Below are 19,351 nucleotides of genomic sequence, written 5' to 3'. Positions count from 1 at the left end.
TCTTAAACAATTTGTTAATGTTGTCAATTTACCAAAACGTGAAAAAGCCCCTTTAAGAACTTTATGTTTAGTGGCATGATGGCCAAATCTCCTACTTATCGATTGTCATGGAAATAAATATTTCTTTTTTTCATTTAGTTCTCAGTATATGCACAGATTGTTTTAAAATATGATTAAATGCGTATTCGTGTGATTGTGAAAAATGTGCTGCTAATGCGTATTCGTGTGATTGTGAAAAATGTGCTGCTAATGCGTATTCGTGTGATTGTGAAAAATGTGCTGCTAATGCGTATTCGTGTGATTGTGAAAATGTGCTGCTAATGCGTATTCGTGTGATTGTGAAAAATGTGCTGCTAATGCGTATTCGTGTGATTGTGAAAAATGTGCTGCTAATGCGTATTCGTGTGATTGTGAAAAATGTGCTGCTAATGCGTATTCGTGTGATTGTGAAAAATGTGCTGCTAATGCGTATTCGTGTGATTGTGAAAAATGTGCTGCTAATGCGTATTCGTGTGATTGTGAAAATGTGCTGCTAATGCGTATTCGTGTGATTGTGAAAAATGTGCTGCTAATGCGTAAAACGCATGATGTAAAAGTCGACAGTTTCAATTATTGCATTATTCAATCGCTATCAAAATAACTTAAATCCGTTTAGAAACATCTCTACCAAATATGAATTAGTTAAGAACAAAGTCTCATAGTGTTTGAAGACCCAAGTTTACAACGATTTATTTATGACAAGAAGAACCGAAAAACAACACATGTCGTTGTTTATAATATTGGAATATGAATTCTACGCTTGTCATTAAGTATTATTTTCTAGTTGACTGTACGTAGCGTTAATAATATAAGTTATACCATAATGAGAAAAACAAATAACTTGAAACTTTTATTTAGCTATACTTTCACAGATCAAAACATACATTAAAATTGTAACAATGGCATGATTTATTAAAACGTTATAAATACAAAAAAGAATTCGTTTAGACACATGTCTACCAAATATCAATTATTTAACAATAAAGTTTAATATAGTTAGAAGAAATAAATTTAACAACGGTTTAAACATGAAAAGAAAAGCCAAAAAACAGACGTGTTACTTATCATATTTCAATATGAATTATGGAGTATTAATTAATTCCAACTGACTGCACATAGCGTTAATTATATAAAATAAACCATACGACTTAATACTAATAACGTTCAACTTTAACTTTCATTCATCACTTCTTTTAAATAAACTTTCAAATAAAGTTAAAGACATAAATTAACATGGTAACGTTTTTATCTCTTCTTTCTAACCGCCAGTTCAGTTGTACAAGGAACGAAATTATTAAAATACAGGGAAGTGATCTGTGAATACACTTTCTACACACCCCCAACTTCAAATGTAAAAACACACACTATGCTGTCGTCTATAAGGTTATTTCCCCCAAACGTTTAAAATAATCCACTGACACATAATTACACAGAAAATGCCACTGAATCATGCGACCCCCTCTGTTTAATACACAACGACGGGCCTCCACGCGGAATGTTTACTTAGTAAGGGATAAATTACCTCCCTTCGCAAATCCCTGCAGGCCAGAACAGGCAGTTTATCCCTAACGAGAGCAGGGGACTTTTCGATGTAGAAAAAACGGATTTAAGGGAAATTTATGTGATAAAGGGGTCGAATTTTTACATCGAAGGTAAGAATATTTATTTATCTAGTATTCGTTGTATTGTGTTGTTAGTTTTAAACGTTGAGTGTTATTCGCGTTAAGTTTTTCTGTGCCCTATTTCTCCCCCTTAAAAGGTCAGTAGACAGTAAATATGTCGGCCCTAGCTATCGATTGGCTGATTTCCCGTTTTAGTTTATTCACATAAATTCTCATTTATTATGCGAATAGCGGCGAAAAAAGTGAGGTTGTATGTAAACAACACACGTCTGATGAATACATGCATTGTTTTACCGTAGGGTGATTTTGTTTCGGTTTAAAAAAAAGAATTTTGACAGCGACTTGTATCTACTTATTTCCTGCATACGCAGGTAACGAGGTGGTTTGTTTGGCCCCGTTTCAACAATGCTCAATTTAATCTCAAACTAATTATGGGCCATTGGTTCGCTTATTAAGAATTTATTCGGGGCGGAGTGTGTTCAAAAGGAAAGTAGAATGCTGACATAATTCTAATAGATAAGAGAACCATCATGGCCGATCCGTTCGGATTCCCTATCGGGTTTTGACAGGTCACGTGACTAACGGGTTTGAATGCTAAGTGCGAAATCACGTGACTCGGTTGTGTATTGACGTATGTGGGTTAAAAGGTCTGCAGGTAATCGACTGGGGTATATACATGTAGGCATGGCGTAGTGTATTGGATATTTTCGTATATCGGAGAGGCCCCGGTGTGGGGGATAGGCTTGTTTGTGGCCCTTAGCAACATTCTGGGGTGTGGGGATGAATACCAGGGTATATGTATAGTATTAGACTCAGACAGATGTTTATTGACCGGCCAGTTTCCAATAATGTGTTGCATGAGAACAATTAAGTTTTGGTATAGGTGGTCATTGATTATTGGTTTTGTTGAGATAATAAGGGAGTTTTTGACAAGAACAATGGGAAATTGAGGATGTGTATGATTTCCATTGTTAACATGAATCAAGGCTTTTATTAAATGGAAGAAAACAAGTATGACCTGTTTTGAGAAAGGAGATGGTGAGGCAAAGGAATTTTTGTTATAAATATTTGCAAAAATACAGTAAACAAGCATAATATGAATTGAGATTAATTCTCATTCAATTTTGATGTTAACACATTTAGGCAAACACATCATTTATTTTTTCCTCACATCAACTTTTGTTTGTCAACTTATATCTTTTACAAACAGTTGTATATGAATTATAAGAGAAAAACAATTTAAGACTATTTTAAGTAACTCATGAAAAAAACAACAACAACACTTAAATGAAACAGATTAATGTTTGTGATAGAAACAAACTGCCTCTGTACATTTACCTTGAATGTTCATGCATGTGTAACAGCAATACAATTATTACTGTTAAACTGAAAGTACAATGTTGAATTGCTTATATTTCGTCTTATAACATACTGTTCAAGTAAAATACATTGGCCTAAAAGGCAATATACTTAAATGACACAAGTTGACAACATAATTAATTGTATCATATTTACTTAAGTTAAAACTCTGATGTTAAGAAGGAAATGCTATTCAAATAGCTATCAGTTAATTGTTTCAGAGCCAATAAGTCAATATATTTGGCCCAGCCTAATGATGCTTATCAGTCTACTAAAAACCCAGACATCCATAGAAAGATCAGATTTCTAATCACTGGAAACTGGGTATGTACACAGCATGTGTACAAACATACCTGGGATAGGGATCTGGCCATTGGCCAGTGGGGAGATGTTCCATGCTTTCATAAACCCATTTATGCCCAATGGACTCTCTCATCCTTCTAAATTGGATCATTTTATTTCCAAAATTAGGGATGTTTAGTATATTTATTTCTATATTTAGAATATTTCTTACAGAAATTCCTTTAAGCAAACAGCGCAGACCCTGATGAGATGCCGCATCATGCAGCGTCTCATCTGGGTCTATGCTGTTTGCCAAGGCCTTTTTTCTAGACGCTAGGCATAAATGGGTTAACAGGATTTACACCTGCCTGATAAATGCTAAGCTTCCTTACCCAGGGTAAATGTACGGACCCAACTTTGGAACCAAAAACACCTACAGTTTCCCATAGTGCTTTCATTAACTATAAGAATCAGGAAGTCAAAACTACTCCATGTCCTTTGATTAAGAAGTCTTCTTCAAACATTTTGAAGTTTTGACAGTGCTAGATACACTTTTTGAGCATTTAAGTATTTTATTTTAAGTATTAATTCAAGGTTTGGTTAAGATGAGCACTTTTTCAATCAGTGGTCATCTGCCAAAGGATTGAAGCAAACAAAGAAAATTGCTTAAAATTTGTTTCCAGAAATAAAAGAACTTAATAAATGACTGAAAAATTTGATAGTCATGTGACAATTATTGGGAATAAACAATTCCTAAATCTCTTTGAATGCAAGCCATGTTGAACTTTATCATCTCCCAAAAGCGGAGGGATATAACATTGGCTTTGTCTGTCTGTCTGTCAGTCCGTCCATCCGTCTGTCACAAAATTTACTTTTGGCGGGGGATATCAATTCAATGACTTTGCTTGCTAAAGTTTTAGAGTACCGGTAAAGCAATTAGTCTTTTGTGATCAAAATTCTTTAAAAGTTGAAAACATTTTTATAGCTGTTCCTTGACAATTGTGTTATATTCTTAAAAAAACGTACTTCTTGAGTATTAATTGTGTACTACAATTGAAGAAAACAGGTAAACTTTTTTTACTATATTCACAGTATTCAGCCTTTTACAATTTTGGACTGACAACTTTGGTTTTGGATTGGCAGTATCTATTTACTTGCCAGACCGGAATATTGGCACAGTGGATCTTTTTTCCTGCACGCTTAGGCTTGATATGGAATATACATGTATTCATAGCATTAACCCTTTCCCACTCAGAAGCAAAGTGAAAATGGCCATGTGCAAACAGCATAAAACCAGAGCAGCCTGCGAGTGACTGGCAGTCTGTTCAGGTTTTATGCTGTTTGCTGCTCATCAGTATCTAAGGGTTGGAAATAAAGCCTTTCAAACTTGAATTTAGTAAGAAAGGTATTTAATTAAAAGCAACTTTCTAAGGGAATACAAATGCATCAAAACACGTATCTACTGGTAAGTGGCAAAGGGATAATATCTCACCTAGAAGACCTGGGTTCAATCCCTGTTCCCAGCACATATGACTTATTGGTGGTCACTATACCGAACAATTGGGATTTTTCTGGGTACTCTTGTTTCCCTTACAGCACAAGATCAGATCAAAATCAAAATATATTTCAGTAAAAAAAATAATTGGAAATTACAGCTTTAATTAAAAAAATTCGTCTTAAAATTTGTGAGTCAAGTTATTAGGTTCAGGGTCATACTCTGGGACCTCACATAATGTAGCCTCAGATGTGGGAAAGACCTCACATAATGTAGCCTCAGATGTGGGAAGGACTCCATAAACTTAAAAATACACACACACACACACACTTTTAAGAACATTGTTTCTAATACAGCTTATGCGAAGGTAATGGGAATTTTAGTCCAGAAAACTAATATTCCTAAAATGTTCTTACATTCCTACAAATTTGTGTGTTACAGATCCCCTGATATCGCCTCTGCCAGAAAACGGAGACATCCTAGAAGAGACGACTCAACTCATTGATCGAACAAAATGAATCATCATTAGCCCATTCATCTTCATTTCCAAGGCTGAGAACGACAACTGCCATCGTTGAGCCGTCTTTCTTTGTCTTCATCTTTCTATCCGTCTAGCGTTCATCTCAAACACACATCATCTATGCTGATAGCACTGGCACCATCGCTACGAATTTTCGCTACCATATTATGGAAAAGTTTTCCGTCAAGATTGAACCTGGGCAATCTGCAGGGAACCAAAAAACGCTCAGCATCAACCAGATAGCCGCTCAGCTCGCAAATAGCAAGGCCTCCCAGGCAAATGCAACATCAATCTTCATCTCTCCAGCCTCGGGATCTGTTTTTAATGGTCTCAACAACAACAACAACAACATTATAGATGCCAAAGAGGGCCTATCTGGAAGCCCTATTGTCGGAAAGATGACGGAGGCGCTGTCACTAAAGCAATCGCCGACGCTAACAACAAAAATGTTCGCCAAGACATCGGCATCTGCCAGCGTTCAGGTCGTTACTCAGTACATGTGCCGGTACTGCGGTCAGCAGTTTGAATCAACGGACCAGATGCAGAAACACATTCAGGAGCATGTGGAGGGGAAAACGCCTCACGAGTGCTCAGTTTGCGGGAAGACTTACCGGACACCGTCAAAACTCCAGCGCCACGTCCGTGTGCACAGCGGAGAGCGTCCGTATGCCTGTTCGATATGTGGCCGCAGATTTACGAGGAGTGATCACGTGAAGCAGCACATGAAGGTTCACATGACGGTATGTACATGTAGACATAGTAGAGGAAGAAATGAAGACACTGAAGCATTGTAAACTCATAGAACTCTCTGCCGTTTTGTTAGTCAAAGTTCTAAAATGAAATTTCAAGTAATCAGGGCTTTTTCCTAAAAAGTAACCACCTTGCAGAAAGAATACATTGTTGAAACGGATCTTAAATATCTTAAATTATTATCCCCTAAAATGAACTTTACACTTGAGCCTTGCTCTGGGAAAATGGGGCTTAATGCATGTGCGTAAAGTGTCATCCCAGATATTTCTGTGCAGTTTGCAAAGGCTAATGAGGTACGCCACTTTTCTCATTTAAGGACTCAAAACAAAAAATTAGTTGAAGCGTAACTTGTCCTCCCTGATTAGCCAGTACATACTGCACATGCTTATCTTGGACAACACTTTTCGCACATGCATTAAGTCCTGTTTTCTGAAGAACATCACTCATCTGAAATGTTTTTTACTCCTTTACCAATTTGCTTCAATAATTTCCACAGAAACCTAGACACCGTGTCCGTCCTGGCTCCCCTGAATATCTGGAAAAAGCCCTGGTAAATACCTGATTTTAACTTTTCCGATAGTACTGAAATCGTTTGTCTACATGTATTGTCCGCAAATATACGTTCAATCTGCATTCAAAGGTTCAAAGAAGACGATAGTAATGAGGTCGTTTGTCTATTGTCCGCAAATTTATGTCCAATCTGCATTCAAAGGTTAAAAAAAGACGATAGTACTGAAGTCGTTTGTCTATTGTCCACAAATTTACGTCCAATCTGCATTCAAAGGTTGAAAGAAGACTATAGTACTGAAGTTGTTTGTCTATTGTCCTCAAATTTACGTCCAATCTGCATTCAAAGGTTGAAAGAAGACGATAGTACTGAAGTTGTTTGTCTATTGTCCGCAAATTTACGTCTAATCTGCATTCAAAGGTTCAAAGAAGACGATAGTACTGAAGTCGTTTGTCTATTGTCAGCAAATTTACATCCAATCTGCATTCAAAGAAGATGAAAGTACTGAAGTCGTTTGTCTATTGTCAGCAAATTTACATCCAATCTGCATTCAAAGGTTCAAAGAAAACGATAGTACTGAAGTCGTTTGTCTATTGTCAGCAAATTTACATCCAATCTGAATTCATAGGTTCAAAGAAGACGGATAGGCCCAAGTAGCTTTTAGTGGGAAATGATTACAGAATACTGTTTCATGTTTCAGCCGAAAGAAAGCAACGTTTGCCACCTGTGTAATAACATGAAGTTCAGCAAACGTCAGGCCTTGCATCTTCACCTCCAGCAGCAACACTTGCTTCAGCAGGTACATGTAGTTTCCTTTATTTCAGAACCTCTCTTATTTAGTTCATGTAAACCCTTTGCATGCTGGGAAATTTGTCGTCTGCTAAAATGTCGTCTGCTGAATTTCTAAAATTAGCATTTTCTTCGATTTTTTTCAAAGAATATTATCAGAATAGCAAACAGTTTGGATCCAGATGAGACGCCACGTTCTGTGGCGTCTCATCTGGATCCAAACTGTTTGCAAAGGCCTTCAAAATTCGGTTGCCGCACTGAAAGGGTTAACCCTATACCACTCAGATATGCACTTTGACTCGTCTGTAGTCCCTCAGAAAGTCAAATTGAATGTAAGACCTTTCGAACTAGATTGAAGTTTATAGGCTTCATTTCCTACCCTAACGTACTGATGAGCAGCAAACAGTATCAAACCTGAAGAGACTGCGAGTCACTCGCAGGCTTTTCTGGTTTTATACTGGTTGCTTATATCCATTTTACCTTTTCTTCTGAGTGGGAAAGAGTTAACAGGTTGGCCAATTAACACATTCCGAAAAGAAAGGGCTTGAAATATAAAGGTCATATTCAAACAAGTAAAAGGACTGCTTACTTAGAAAAATTGAAAGAGGGTTTTTCTATGAAACGATTCTATGATGTTCAAGTCAGGTAAGAATATTGCTGGGTTTACTCACGTGTTGAAAATGTCTGAAAAATGACATTTAAATATAAATTAACAGTAGTGTATCACCCTAGTGGAGTTCCTGCATATATTAAAGTAAAGAGAAGTAAGAATTTTGATTTACGTTTTCAGGTTTTCACCTGCCATAGATGTGGGGAGGCTTTTGAATCTCTCGAAGAAATGCAGACGCACAAACTGTGTCATGATGCCATCCTAAACAGCATGAAAGACGGGAATTCTGCCCCCTCGCCTCCAGAGGGCATTGCGAGGTTTGCAATCGCACAGAAAGCCGATTCGCCTTCAGGTCAATACGATTTCGTGAGCCTGAAAACTGAAACAACAGCTGCCGGGACAAGTTCTGAAGACAGCAAAACGCTGAGTTCGTTTCTGAAAATGCCTGCAGGAGGTTACATTCCGGCAAACTTGGATAACGTGACTGCACTCAGTAATAAGCTTCTTGCGGAGGGAATGGAGAAGCTGGCCAAAGAAAAGGCGGAGTTGGAGCTTCAGAAGAAATACCATGAGGAATATATGCAGTTGAATGCAGATGCGAAGAAGTATCAGGATGCTGCCGAGAGCGAAGCACATAAGAAACTGGATGAGGAAGAGAGACGAAAAATTGCTCAAGCTTTCACCATTAACAAGTCCAGGAACTTTGGTGGGAATGGCGAGATTCAGAACGGGGAGTTTGGGCAGAACGGGCACAATGATGGTGTGGATGTCCAGGGAAAGGAAACGACGCACATGGTCAATGGCGAGGGAATGTCCATGTTCATACTGCCCACGCTGCTCGGTCTGCAGAGTGTGAAGCACATTCAGAAGACAAAAGAGGTCGAGTCAGATATGGAGACTGAAGACAGCGAGCAGAACTCATCGAAGGATTCTGCGGGCATCAATCGAGAGGGGGACGATGAAAAGAGTGAAGAAGAAAGCAGCGAACAAATGGACGACAGTGGTGTAGCCGATGTCGGTAGTAATGATGCTTTGGAGGCGAAAATCTCATCACAGTCTGAGTTGTACACTAAACCGTGTCCACGGTCGAAGAAGCCAGGTTACTTACCACAGACCAAGAATAATGCCAGCTCTTCTGTGGAGGACAGTAAAAGTCAGACTTCTTCAAAACCAATGCTTTCAATACTCAATCCTAAAATCAATGAACTGATCAAAGCAAAAGTAGAGCACAATATGTACACGTCCACTGTTGCAAACAACAACCAGACAACGTACATCGTGTCGAATCAAGGCTTAAGCGCTCAATTACCAAAGCTCACTCTTATACCAAACTTCAGTTCGATAAATCCAGCAATTACGTACCAGTCGCTTCTCACATCACCAATGCAAACCACGCTTCTGGCGGGGCCGACAGGAAGTTCAAGTTCCGCCGCTCTGGCCGCAGTGGCAGCATCCGCTCAAAATGCTTTGAAGAAGTCTGCTAACGAATTGCTAGCGTCGGCTCCCATGCCACCAAAGTTGATAAAATGTGAGCACTGCTGCATCTACTTTGAGGACAATGCCATGAGTATGCTGCACAATACTCTTCACACGGCAGACAATACGGACCCTTTCACCTGCAGAAAGTGTTACAAGAAACTCGGAAATCGCTTGGAATTCATGGCACACATGATCTGGCATTTAGAACCAAACATGGATCTCCCGTAAGCTGATGTGCTATTTTTATGAAATCAAATAATAACAAGGGGATAATCGCAACCAGGATATAGGATAAAATGATATTTTAAATAAAGATTAAAATAGTGGATCATGTTTTATCAAGACCTTGATAATAATGTTGAATTTCAATAGTGACAAATTTAAAAAGGAGTATCAGAGAAAATTGTACGTAAGGTTCCATGATTTTCTGGTGTGCTATTTATGAAATCAAATAATAACAAGTTGATAATTGCAAGCAGGATATAGCCAAGAATGATTTTTTCATTTATAAATTGTAATCATGGAGACCAAGCCCATGTTTGGTCATGACCTTGATAATGAAGTTGAATATCAGTGACAACTTTAAAAAGGAGTATTCTACTAAAATTTATATAATCCTCCATGATTTTAAATGAATAGCAAAACCCATTATCCATCAGAGAATGAAATAACATAATTATTTTATTAGTTTGAGACTGTGCCTGCAAAAGTTTTTCTCATTTATCGAACTTAGGTCAAAAATAAAAATGGTTTCTTGTATCTCCTTGTAATGTAAGATTGGTTAAAAGATTAACTTGAACCCTGCTTGTGCTGCTGTTAATGGAATTTTTAAAGTTATATGTTTTCAGTGCATGTAATGTTTGTTGCTGTTTAAAATAATTGCATCATGAGTAAAAATCATGATTACCGGTATATTGCATTGATATATGGAGCAGTGTTACATGGTCATACTTGATGTCACTGCAGTTCATATACATGTTAGATCACTTGAAACACATTTGAACGATGCACTTTCAGGTCATAGCTTTTGTTGATTGCTGTTTTCCTGTGTGGATGTTTAAATATAAGATATTTATAATTTTGTTATGTGATCATGTGATTTATTGAAAAAAATGATTAATTAGATTATATTTACATTTATTTGTGGTCCTAAATGAACAAATGTTGAAGTTTTTTTACTTCTTTATTTATGTAAATTTATTTGAAAAGTTCTGTATAGTTTGGGGAACTGGTACTTCCAGATGAAAAAATATTCCAGATATGTGCAATACAAAATCATTGGAGCCCTAATGTATAAACAATCTTGGGACAAACTTAATATATGATTGAATTGTGAGCTAACATCAAATAGACATTTATATGTTACTAAAATAAAGACTTTTTGTAAGATTGTATGGAATTAAAAAAAAAATACTGCAACTCATACATAATAGTGATGGGTGCTTGGAAAATAGATTAAGCTTTGATTTCAGACCTTTCACTTTCGTTTGATATTAGTTTATCTTGCTCAGTTACATGGAATAGCTCTTTTACTTGCCACAGACATTTATGCTAGAGTATACTGCAAGTCCATTTCTAAGAAAAGGGATTTTAGTTGCCACATTAAATTCAAGTTTGATCAACAAAATAGTTGGCATTTGAAAAATACTTTGATGGCGTTATTTTACTGGTTATAACACATTCCAACAAAAAACTGATTGTAAATATACAAAACAGTTGAAGTGTTTAAATTGTGCAAAAAGATCGCAGAGGTCTGTATTACATAGCAAAGCTATACAAAATTAGCTGTTAACTATATAGATGGAATCATTATGAGGTTGCAATCGTTTTTCCTCCTAATTTTAATACATATAATTTATATTCTTTTGATTGTTTGAACAAATTGAAAGCTAATTTCTTTATATTTATTACCTTATTTCCCTTGTCTTTTGTAATACTCAATTATATTTATAATATTTATATTTATGTTTGTTCTAGCCACTTGCGGTTTGTTTCATATTTTGCATGTGTGCATCTTTAATGAAATCATGTTAGTTGTCCGAGGGAAATTGAGATTTTTAATAGAAGAAGAAAAATTTGATGCTGATAATTATGATTCATAAGATTGACGTTGGATTGCGCTATTTCTCGATAAGCAGATCATGTTATTTATGATGATATTTGTTTGTCCCAAAAGAATTCAGAAACGTTTAGTGTTTGTTCTTCAAACAACAATTTTTTTTAAAGATTTAAAACAAATGCAAATGTTCTGCGTTGTTTTGTTATTGTTCTGAGTTCTGCGTTGTTTTGTTAATGTTCTAAAATGTTAAGTGTTAATTGTTTGAAAAAAGTTTAACTGACAATGTCACATAAACTTTTGTTAGTTGTTGGAATACTGATCAAATAATCATGTACACGCATTTGGGTTTTAATATTTATTGTAAGTTGGGCACATTGTTTCAGGAACAAATTGAACTTTTGTATAATTTTCAACACGTCATTTGTTTCTCAAAAAAAACTTCCTATTTATACATGTAAGGGTTATTTTGTTTGTTTGTTCTGTTTAACTTTGTTTATCTGTGATTTGTAAAACTAACTTGCTTTTACATTGGTGATGGTTCTACTTGTTTATTTGTTGTTTTGCTACAGTCCCCACTTAAGTCTCCAATCCTTCACTTAACTTAACTGTTTTTATCAAAGTTATATAGTCAATCTAAAGGTACAACTGAATTTTGATGTTAAGAAAATGTAAAGAAAAAACACATCTCATGAACATTATGATACTACAATAGACTGGGTCTGTGGTAGCCGCCAATAGACTGGGTCTGTGGTAGCCGCCAATAGACTGGGTCTGTGGTAGCCGCCAATAGACTGGGTCTGTGGTAGCCGCTTTAGACTGGGTCTGTGGTAGCCGCTTGACTGGGTCTGTGGTAGCCGCTTGAGATCTATAATAATGATAACTTACGTTTGATAACTTAATGTTGAAAAATACACAGGTATTTTCCACAGAAATGTTTAGCTACTGTAAAAAGCGAGTACATTGTAGTTCTTTCTAAATGTTCCATAAAGTCGTATAATAAACAGTTTTTCTTGCTTTGTATGAGGTAGCATACCGGGTTTATGTTGGCACCATCACAAATTATCAAGTTGAACCATCTTCAAGTGACATTCATTTTGTGGGATCCCAGAAAAAAGGGAGAAATTTATTCAGTACAGAAGTATTATGGTATAAGAACTACAATATTATGTTTCTGAAGAGTATATCATTATTACTATCCATCATATTATTAATATTATTTTAAATTATATATAATTTACTGTTGGGAGAACTATATCATTTGTTTGGTTTTTGTTTAAAGGTGATGAAACTGTATTGTATGTATATATGTTACCCCATTAACTTATTTTCTCTTATTGAGCCTTAATAAATGTTAACTTGATGTTAGATTATATATAAATCTATGTTATTTTATATAATTTATTGTAGTGCTTAGAACAGAAGTAGATATATTTAATATTGTGATTAGTGATATCCGTATATAGCATTATTATATTGCTGTTTTGTTGTTGGTAAATTTTCTATAAAGGGTTTGCAGTTGAAAACATTAAATGTGTATTTTAGCCGCTTTCTGGTAAAAATATGATATTGAATCCGCATCAAGTTTGTTTCGCTTAGAAGAGACTTCCTTTGAATTAAAAGTACATTTTACATGGAAAGTGTTGTAGCTTATAAGCTGTGCAAACTTCACAGGCTAATCACGGAAAACACTTTACGCACATTAATGAAGCCATGTTATCCCAGCATGATGCTCAATTATACAATACAACATACATAACTTAGAAGGCAATACTCAACGCTTGCATGGCAGTTCCCATTTTCAATTAGAACACTGTAGATCATTTCACACCAGTTTTATCTTAACCAATTACCATACTCAAATTGTAATGGGAAATTAGCAGAAAGTGGCTTATATTGACTAGATCTTAAACCACTGTAGTTCAATCAGATGCGTACACAACATCAAAAACCGAAAAATGGTTTTGAAATGGACCCATTTCAAGGGAAACTTTATAAACTTGTATTTGTTATGGAAATATTGTTTACCATGTTTGAATCTTATTGTTTAATCTTCCTGTATTTTATGTTATTTTGTATTTAAATCTGAAGTTTGCACATAAAAAAGCAACTTTGCACAACTTACTTTCAAATTATATTTTTTCTTATATGGACAATAATCAATGTATAGTTCTACAATGTATACTGATTTGGAATCTGCTTCATAGCTATGTATACAGCCCGTAATCATGACAACTCCAAATATCTGTGTAACTTCCCAGTTGTCATCATCATATATGTGAACAGATTGTTCCAGTTTATTCTATTTTATGTTGATTTGTTTTTTTTGTGTTTGTCATTTTTCATTCTTTACTCACCCTGTGATGTTTGCAGTGTCATTTTTGCTGTTCTGTTTGTTTAACAACTCCAGCGTGCATTTTCATGTAGTCAGTCATTTGATCACAAACATGTCTCATTTCTCAATCTTTTGGATACCTTTTTCTTGAACTGATGGGCTTGGTTGATAGCTTCACTTTACTAACCCAGTCGAGTTTTGTTTTTAATCTTTGTCATCGTCTTTTGTAGCCCATTTATAATTCTCCTTAACTGATAATTTTTATTCGTAATTCACAAGTTCATATATCTATAAATGATCAATATATATTGCAAATACTATGTAACCATAATGTGTACAACTTTCGTAATTGAGTCACGTTAAAAGTGTATATAACTATCTAGAGACAAAAACTTTTTGTACCTCATAAACGTAAAAGACATTCAATAATTTTTAAATTGTTCTCATGTTAAGTACCTACATAGCGAAAGGATAAATTGATGTTTTCTTAGGTTATTTATTCCATTTTGGTTTGTGTCAATTTTTGCAGATACAGAAATGTTGCAATTGAATGAAACAAGCGTAAAACAATTAGTGTTTTTAAACAAACGTGTGAAAATGGTTTTAAAGCAATGAAAAACATGCATGTTGAATTATGAAAATAATACTTAGACATTTATCAAATTCAGTTAGAGTACTAATTGCATGACTTTTTGTTGTTTATACATTTGCATATTTTTTCTCAATGGGTTTATTGTACAAGAACAAAGGAGTTCCTAAGTGATAGTTGTTGTTGATGTATTGGTTACTTGATATAGTTTATCCTAGTTATTGTATTCAATAAACTAAGTTGATCAACTGTGAGTGACTTTTTCTTTCTTTCAAGACCTGCTGCCACATTGTAAAACAGAGCAATCAGTGTTTAGAACTAAGAGTCTAAAGACTAGATATCCATCAGTTGCTATTTAACACTGAAATAAGCAACATGATCATTATATGTTAATAATGCCCTGCTTGTAAACGTATTAAGGGATGTAACTCCGATTTCACCAATTACATATAAAAGCATTAGTTGTCGCCCTTGTTTCTGTTCGCGTTGACCATATAATAGCCAAAAGCGCCGACGGTATTGAACGTCTTTTGGCAAGATACAGTCTGTTCAATGTACAGAAATATATAATATGATGGTCATATAGATACGAATTTAAGAGGAAAATAGAAAGCGAATATTATACCGATATAGAAACATTGCCTGTACGCATTTTTGTTTAAATAATGCCCGGTTGAAAATAACTAGAGATTTATTATTAGTAACAAACTTGTGTTGTTGTTTTTGTATTAAGATCGTTCAAATGGCAACGACGTTGGGTTTTGTACGGAATACCGTTAGTGCCATCGTGATTGCAAATTAAAATTCAGAGGGCGATAATACGGTGACGACAGTGCGTCAATACGATGGCGTCAGTGCGATAGTACGATGACGACAAGGCGATAGTACGATGGCGACAATGCGATAGTACGATGGCGACAACGCGATAGTACGATGGCGACAATTCGATAGTACGATGACGACAACGTGATAGTACGATGGCGTTAATGCGATAGTGCGATGGCGACAACGCGATAGTATGATAACGACAATGCGACATTCAATGTCGTACGGAATACCGTTATGGCCATCGTGGTTACACATTAAAATCCAGAGGGCGAAAATGCGATAGTACGATGGCGACAATGCAATAGTACGATGGCGAAAATGCGATAGTACGATGGAGAAAATGCGACAATGATACAGTACGATGACGTCAATGCGACAGTGCGACAATACAATGGCGACAATGCGACAGTACGATGGCGACAACGCGATTATGCGATGACGACAGAACGACAACGCGACAGTACGATGGCGACAATGCAATAGTCAAATCGTACTGACGCCATCGTATCATGGAATTGTCGCAATCGTACTATCGCGTTATCGTACTGTCGTCATCGTATTATCGCATTGTCGCCATCGTACTATCACACTGTCGCCATCTTATTGTCGCATTGTCGTCATCATACAGTCGCATTGTCATCTATCGCCTTCCGGTACAAATGCGCACATCGTATTTTTTCTTAGATGGAGCCACTTTTCAAAAATACATTACAATTCGGCATACCTTACATCAATGTCCATTCTATAACTTAATAAGCATTTAATTTCATTAACTGTATTCTCTTTCAAAGTACATATTTATAAATTCATCTATTTTGTTTTTTTCTGCAATAAGACAAATTAGTACCCGAAGGCGATAGTCGACCATGCCATAGTACGATGGCGACAATGCGATAGTGCGATAATACGATGACGACAGGTCGACAATACGATAGCGACAGTTCGATAGTACGATTGCGACAATGCCACAGTACGATGACCACAACGCAACGGTGCGACAATACGATGGCGAAAGTGCGATAGTTCGATTGTACTATCGCGTTGTCGCATTGTCGCCATCGTACTATCGCATTATCGCCATCGTACTATCGCATTGTCGCCATCGTACTATCGCATTGTCGCCCTCTGGATTTTAACGTGTAACCACGAAGGCCCTAACGGGATTCTGTCGCCATCGTATCATCGCATTGTCGACATCGTACTATCGCATTGTCGTACTGTCATCATCGTATTATCGCATTGTCGCCATCGTACTATCGCACTGTCGCCATCGTATTGTCGCACTGTCGTCATCGTATTATCGCACTATCGCATTGTCGCCATCGTACTATCGCACTGTCGCCATCGTATTGACGCACTGTCGCTGTCGTACTATCGCGTTGTCGCATTGTCGCCATCGTACTATCGCATTGTCGCCATTATATATTCGCGTTCTCGCCATCGTACTATCATATTGTCGCCATCGTAAGTACTATCGCACTCTCTCATTGTCGTCCTCTGGATTTTAATGTGAAACCACGATTACCCTTACGGTATTCCGTAGTTTTGAGAATAATTTCCTACATAAAGCACGCCGTAAATTACATGTAGTGTCCAAATGAATATGTTCAGAGATCAGTTAAATAACAAGTATTTATCTGAAGTTACTCTTAAGTATGTATAAATGCTATGCAGGCCCGAACGCAGGATTTTTTGACGGGGGGGGGGGGGGGGGGGGGGGGGGAGCCTACCGGGCAGGGTGCAGGAGTGGTCTGACCTCTCTTTTTTAATTTGTCACTTTTCAAGGTGTGAATTCACATCAATGCTTAAAGCATTAGATTTCAGAAATGTATCAAGTAGCCACGGCCGATGTCTTGAGCCGTTTTTCCAACCCCACTCGAATTTAAACGTTGATAAAAATGTTGTGTGTTCATGTGGGATGCTGTTATTTGGAATAACCGAAGAGAAATGATTAAATATTTCAATAAAATGTTGTTCATATTTATCTTTGGTCTAAATCCTATGTAAGTAGAGTTTGACAGAGAGAGTGGTGAATTTTGTTTGATTTTTTACCACATTCTAACGGACTTATTTAAAAGTAAGCAGCTAGGAAGGTAAGGATTACGTTCACAAAGTCATTCTTACTTAGGCTCTCAAAGAACACACGCAAATCTGCTCAATTCAATACGTAAAATATCAATAATAGGGAAATACTTACACTCCGCTTTTACCGGACATGTATACGCTTCCGCAGCCGATGGATGAACCGCAGACGATGCGTTAGTCGATTGCACGGTGTGATGTTCGATGAAGAAGGAAAGCAAACTTTGAAATTCAAAAACCTTTATGAAGACATGTATTATAAAGGATGACCGGCATATAACCATAATGTATTATCGTTTTGAATTCAAACCACCTCTAAAGTTTCAAAGTAAATTTTTACTGAAACGTTTAAAATCTACTTCACATTTTTACTTTCATCATCATCAACTCATATTATACAATCAAAATCGTCTACAACTGCGACATTAGATTGGACCTTGAATTTGTTTTCTGTACTAACCGTTTTCCGAAGGGTTTTTTTACGGAACACTTTAAGATTTTGAGCTAATTTACGGTATGTGAGTCTACCTTCATGACCTTCATTTAAATACATGTATATAAACAGAAGCTTATGTTATTTATTTTATAAGAAATGCGATCCTAAATAATACTGTGTAATACATTTTCATTACCGCCTCGAATAAACATTTTTCTCTTGAAATTGATTGTGTTACATTGTATTTATATTATAAAATCATTACTAAATGTTATATAATGTGATGTTGTTATACCGATTCAGGTGACAGAAAAAATTGTGCATATGTAAGTATGAAGGCATGTACTGTTGTATAAGTCTGAATAAACTGTCCGTCCGTCTGTCTGTCCGTCTGTCAATCTGCTCAAGACTGAAATCTTCACGGAGTAAAGGGCAACTTCCCTACAAAGTTCATATAGTTCGATACCATAATTCAATAAAACGTATGAAAAACATTATTACCGTTCTTGTAGTTACATTATGCATCAAGACTAACTGTCCAGCGCCATTTGAAACCTTTGTTTACATACATTTCAACTAACTGACATTTTAAACATACGAGTGATTTCATTGGTCCAATGCGGAGGTGTGTCTTTACAACTGGAGATTTCATTCATAAAGACTGCATGATCACTGTCAACTGGGTCATGATTGTTGTGTATCGTGTTATTTCTTAAAAGTTGACCCAGCATTTGTAAAAATATTGCAAGACATATACATTTCCAGAAAGGGAATTCATTTATGCGTTGAATAAGACCGAGATCGTGAAAATCGCTGCGCAATTGATGAAGATATGGCTGTTCAAAGCGATGCACCCCGTTTTGGGCTGATTGTGAGTTGCATACCTTGTTAAATATATATTTGATAGTGATATTTTTTTCTTCAGAAAAGTTAATTTTTCGTTATAATATGATTATTTATCATTCAAAATGATGTTTTCACTAATTAATATCATAGCCACACGCTAACCACCTGTGATGTGTCCCTACCTCAAAGGTTATTAAGAAAGAAGTTAAAGGGGCCTTTTCACAGATTTTGGCATTTTTTAACTTATTCATTAAATGCTTTATATTGATAAATGTAAACATTGGATCGTAAAAGCTCCAGTAAAAAAATCAAGAATAAAATTAAAAAAAGGAAAAGAACATTGCCCGGAGCAGGTTTCGAACCAGTGACCCCTGGAGTCCTGCCAGAGTCCTGAAGTAAAAACGCTTTAGGCTACTGAGCTATTCCGCCGAGTACACATGCTTAACGTATTTTATACCTTATATAAGCAATCTTCGTAGTTTCACAAAATTTAACGACAAAAACAGAACTCTCCAAATTATTCAATCGTTTCGCGTTGCAACGCTTTATAATTTTTAGGTTTTAAAATCGTCAAAAGATGCATATAATGGCTATATTAGACCATGGTAAATGTTCAGTATTACTGTTTCCTCACAAATATCATAACTAAAACGAAAATGTGCGAATCTGAAACAACTTTTTTCAATTTTGTCAATTTACCAAAGCGTGAAAAGATCCCTTTAAGGT

The 19,351-nt window shown here is 36.2% G+C and overlaps 1 protein-coding gene across 2 annotated transcripts; it reads left to right on the top strand.

Moving 5' to 3' along the window:
- Positions 1–1,531: 1,531 nt before the first annotated feature.
- On the top strand, positions 1,532–14,684 carry LOC127847244 (zinc finger protein 148-like). 2 transcript variants are annotated; one of them, XM_052379033.1, is made up of 5 exons: positions 1,532–1,691; positions 5,239–6,057; positions 6,564–6,617; positions 7,276–7,374; positions 8,155–14,684. In XM_052379033.1, the coding sequence occupies exons 2-5, from the start codon at positions 5,485–5,487 to the stop codon at positions 9,679–9,681; spliced, it is 2,253 nt and encodes a 750-aa protein (XP_052234993.1). In that variant the 5' UTR covers positions 1,532–1,691; positions 5,239–5,484; the 3' UTR covers positions 9,682–14,684. The 2 variants fall into 2 exon arrangements, with proteins under 2 accessions (XP_052234993.1, XP_052234994.1); XM_052379034.1 differs by lacking the exon at positions 6,564–6,617.
- Positions 14,685–19,351: the final 4,667 nt, after the last annotated feature.

Source organism: Dreissena polymorpha, chromosome 10 (assembly GCF_020536995.1).
Source record: "Dreissena polymorpha isolate Duluth1 chromosome 10, UMN_Dpol_1.0, whole genome shotgun sequence".
NCBI lineage: Eukaryota > Metazoa > Mollusca > Bivalvia > Myida > Dreissenidae > Dreissena > Dreissena polymorpha.
The sequence above is the reverse complement of the archived record's forward strand: the minus strand, read 5'-3'. Positions and strand labels throughout refer to the sequence as shown.

Bases quoted from the DNA above. Each gene is read 5' to 3' on its own strand.
- LOC127847244 (XM_052379033.1), top strand. From the start codon at position 5,485: ATGGAAAAGTTTTCCGTCAAGATTGAACCTGGGCAATCTGCAGGGAAC. The intron at 6,058-6,563 runs GTATGTACATGT...TAATTTCCACAG, and splicing joins ACATGAAGGTTCACATGACG to AAACCTAGACACCGTGTCCG. The intron at 6,618-7,275 runs GTAAATACCTGA...TTCATGTTTCAG, and splicing joins AATATCTGGAAAAAGCCCTG to CCGAAAGAAAGCAACGTTTG.